This window comes from Ailuropoda melanoleuca, chromosome 15, assembly GCF_002007445.2.
Source record: "Ailuropoda melanoleuca isolate Jingjing chromosome 15, ASM200744v2, whole genome shotgun sequence".
Taxonomy (NCBI): Eukaryota; Metazoa; Chordata; class Mammalia; order Carnivora; family Ursidae; genus Ailuropoda; species Ailuropoda melanoleuca.
Window position 1 is genome coordinate 84,347,950 of NC_048232.1, and position 3,946 is coordinate 84,351,895.

General features: G+C 57.2%; 1 protein-coding gene across 1 annotated transcript in view; it reads left to right on the forward strand.

Annotated features, from left to right (window-relative positions):
• The window catches only part of SREBF2 (sterol regulatory element binding transcription factor 2), a 65,655-nt gene that overhangs the window by 55,699 nt on the left and 6,010 nt on the right, over window positions 1–3,946 (forward strand). Inside the window, exons 15-16 of the mRNA XM_034643689.1 lie at window positions 709–841; window positions 3,285–3,453. Coding sequence (XP_034499580.1) covers window positions 709–841; window positions 3,285–3,453 — 302 coding nt within the window. The remainder of the gene's footprint in view (window positions 1–708; window positions 842–3,284; window positions 3,454–3,946) is intronic.

Here is a 3,946-nt window from a genome sequence, read left to right on the forward strand (position 1 = left end):
CGCCACCCCGCCCCCACCCTGACCCCACCCCTTGGATGGCGAGACCGCTGGTACCATCGTTCCGCAGCTCAGAAAACTGAGCCTCTGAGAAGGAAAGACTAAAGATTCTGACAAGAGCCTCTTACTGCAAACACTTGGGAAGCCCCATTTTTTTCATGACTGTTGGAGATTCAGGTTGTTCCCAGGGTTTTACTTAAAAATTACACTACAGGGGCACGTGGGTGGCACAGTTGGTTGAACACCGAACTCTTGATTTCGGCTCAGGTTATGATTTCAGGGTGGTGAGATCGCTCAGTGGGGCGTCTGCTTGAGATTCTCTCCCTCCCTCTGCCCCTCCTCCCTACTCGCGCACATGCGCACTTTCTCTCTCTCAAATCTTTTTTTTAATTACACTACAGTGAACATCTTTGTTACACTTTGTTTTTCTCTATTTGGGCCATTTTTTTGTGATAGGTTGCCCAAAATGGGATTACCAGATTAATAGGAGTGAGCGTCTTTAAGGATCTTGATACGGGTTGCCAAACACTTTCCAAAAGATAGTGCTAGCCCATGTCCCCCAGAATTGTATGAGGGGGCAACCCAAAGGTCCCCCGCCCATCAGCAGAAAGTAACAATGGCTCATGCGCATGGGAACTGGGTGCAGGCAGCCCGGCTGAGCGCCATCGGTCTGCGGGTGCTGGAGGCATGTTTGGTACTGTTCCCTTCTAGGTCCAGATGTCATCTGTCGATGGTGGACGTCCGCCATCACTGTGGCCATCAGCTGGCTCCAGGGAGACGACGCGGCTGTACGCGCTCATTTTACTGAAGTAGAGCGTGTCCCCAAAGCCCTGGAAGTGACAGAGTGCGTAAGCCCCCTTGACCACTTACTTGCTTCTCTCTGGGGGACTCCCAAAGGCCAGGTGTGCCAGACTCACTTCTCTATGTTAGCAGGAGCGAGCAGGTCTGAGGGGTCATTGGGGTGAAAGGTCAGGCAGCCTGGGGACTACCTGATAGATGGAGAGAGAAAGTGAGAGGGAGGAAGAGGGTGGGACAGAGAAACCGAGCTTGGCAAGCACCCCGTCTGTGCGTATTGTCCCAGCAGCTGTCAGTGCTAATTCCGGGGCTGCCTCTCCCATCCTCCTGAACCACAGGCCAGAGGGAGAGCAGTGTGGCTGCTGGCATCTTTGGAAGCTCCTGGTGAAGCCAGACAGTGTGGTGACGGCTCATAGCCAGCTCAGGGCTTGGAAGGGTCTGAGGAGCCTTGTCTCATGTGCCAGCATTGTATCCAGTTTCCTTCCGGCCGCCTTTTAGCCCCACGTCAGCCCTGTCACTAAGAAGGCTTTGGGCGTGTAGCACGAGGCATGACCAGAGGGCTTTTGACCTTCCTCTTGGGGGCGTTTGGCCCACAGTGGTGCTCCACCCTGCCTGCTGACCCTCTGGCTGTTTCTGGCTGAGTGTCCCTAACAACTCCAGAGACGTAGTAAAATGCCCCAAAACAGAAAAGCCCCACCGGGTCCGGTCCTCAGAGCCAAGGCTGGAACATTTCCTGTTCAGCAGGCTATTAACCAGGAGAGCAGGAAGGAGCTGAGAAAAATAGGTCTAGGCAGGTTCTCTGAGGTAGGTCTGACATCCCAATTTCATTTAAGTAACCCATTTTTTAAGCACCCTGACCAGTCAGCACCTACCTTGCACTCCACCCCGTGTGTATTGTGTCTCAGCCAGTGTGCCTGAGGACATGACGGGTCAATTGTCCAGAGTCCCCTCACGTAAGCAGCAGAGCCCTGACATCTGCTCAGTCCCTCGGCAGACATTCCTCCCCCTGAATTCAGTCCCTCTGGGGTTCCTTTGCTCTTTAGGGGTAATGATGCTGTGGGACCCCTCCCCCGTCTTCAGCCTCCCCAGCCTCTCCCCGATCTGCTCTATGAAAAGAAGCTACGTTCCTCTAGAGAGTTGAACAGCCAGCGTCTGAGGGAATGGCCCCTCCGAGAGCAGGTGCACATATGGAATTAGTACTTTATGCCACCAGAGGGGGCAGCAAGTGGCTTTGTGGCCACTTTACAGATGAAGAAACTAAGGCACAGATTGTTTGACTGTCACGTGGCTCTTTAGTGGCAGTCCTGGTGGTCGAACCTGGGTCTCCAATCCTTTCCTCTCCATCACATGCCCTGTTCCCAGGCCTCCCACACCCCTTCCTGGTTTCATGATTTATTGAGTGAATGCTTAACTGAGGGCCCTCTTGGTGCCATCTACATTCTAGGCTCTGAGAGGCAGCAGTGAACAAAAGAGCAAGTTCTGGCCACGAGCAGCTCGATGGTGGCCGGACCTGCACAGGCACTTCTGTGGGCAGCTGGTGCGATTACCTTCACCAGGCCAGTCATGGCTTCTGTGAAGCAGCCAGTGCATCTCTTCACCGGGAGGGGTTCTGGGCCAGAGGGAGGGAGGCCCATCAACCACACGTCAGTGTCAGGGGGACCAGAGGTTGGTACAAAGGGCCTGACCCAGTGGGCAGCCAGAGGAGGCTGATAGGGGGACAGGACAGGAGAAGGCAGCCCCATGGGGGCACAGCGGATGGACTAAGTCTCAGGAGACAAGTTGGTGAGAAAGGGCACTCCCCTGCGTCCATGACAGCTGAGGCACAGGAGTGGGAAAGGAGCAGGAGGGGCGCTCTGGGGGCCTACATCCTGGGGCTGTCAGAAGCAGATGGGGGACGGGGACCTGGCTCGGCTGAGAAGGGCCTGTCCTCCCTCTCTCCCTTGTTTCCTCCCCTCCAGCCACGCTGGCCCCGGGATATTGTCCCATGCATCAGAGACTCAGGGCCTTTGCACCTGTTGCTCCTCTGCCTGGAATCCTCCCTAGAAAGCCACACAGCTCATGCCTCTGTTTCCTCAGGTCTCTGCTAAAATGTCATTTTTCCAGAGAGGACATCCTTGACCACCGTCCCTCATAAGATGCCACCTTCTTCCTCTGCTTGGCTTTCCTTCATGGCGCGTACCCCGCCTGGCATTACCTCTTCGGTGTTCAGTGCATGTACTCTCTGACTCCTGACTAGAAAGTGAGCGCCCACAGGCAGGGGTTGGGTTGTTCGCTGTGCATCGCCAGGCCTGGGGCTCAGCCAACATTCCTTGAATGAAGGAGGTGCTGTGGGGGTGGGGAGCCCCACCCTCATTCAGGGCTGGCATTTCAGATCTGGAGCCATTGTGGCACCATTTGAGTGGACAGACCCACGTGTCACCAGCTCAGGCTCCTCATGCTACCCAGGTGACATTCACTGACCTCCTGCCTCTCCCCTCCCTCTCCCTGCCCAGGAGCCCCCTGGTGAAGGCCGTCTTCCACACCTGCAGAGCCATGCACACCTCACTGTCTGGGAAGGCGGATGGGCAGCAGAGTTCCTTCTGCCACTGTGAGAGGGCCAGCGGCCACCTCTGGAGCAGCCTCAACGTTAGCGGGGCCACCTGCGACCTCACCCTCAACCACGTGAGTGGGGGCTTGCCCGGCCCCTCAGGGCGGTGCTCAGCTGTGTGGGGAAGAACACTCTGACCCACCTGGCGCTTACCCAGCCAGCAGGGCTGTCCAAAAGACAAACCAGACCAGCAGTTCCTCTCCCCCAAACATCGCCGCTTGGCCCAGTTGGGGTCCCTTTGAGCCCTTCGGGCAAGCACGTTTCCACCTGGACTTTTGCTGGGTTCCCTGAGTCCCGGATCCTGCTGGCCAGGCCTCTGCATTTGCTCCAGGCAGCTGGCTCACTTTCCCCAGGCCGCCGCAAGGCCAGCTTTCGAACAGGCGCCCGCCGGCTCACGCGCACACCCAGGGCCGCCCGCCCGCCCTGGGCGCCTCCGCGGCCAGATGTGCACCTCCTCGCGGGCGGCTGTGGTGCATTGTAGTTGCATTGCACGTTCTGGCCGTACCCGTGCAATGTTTCCACAGTGCATCCCAGACGCCTGCCTGGCCCTCGAGACACCTCCCCCCC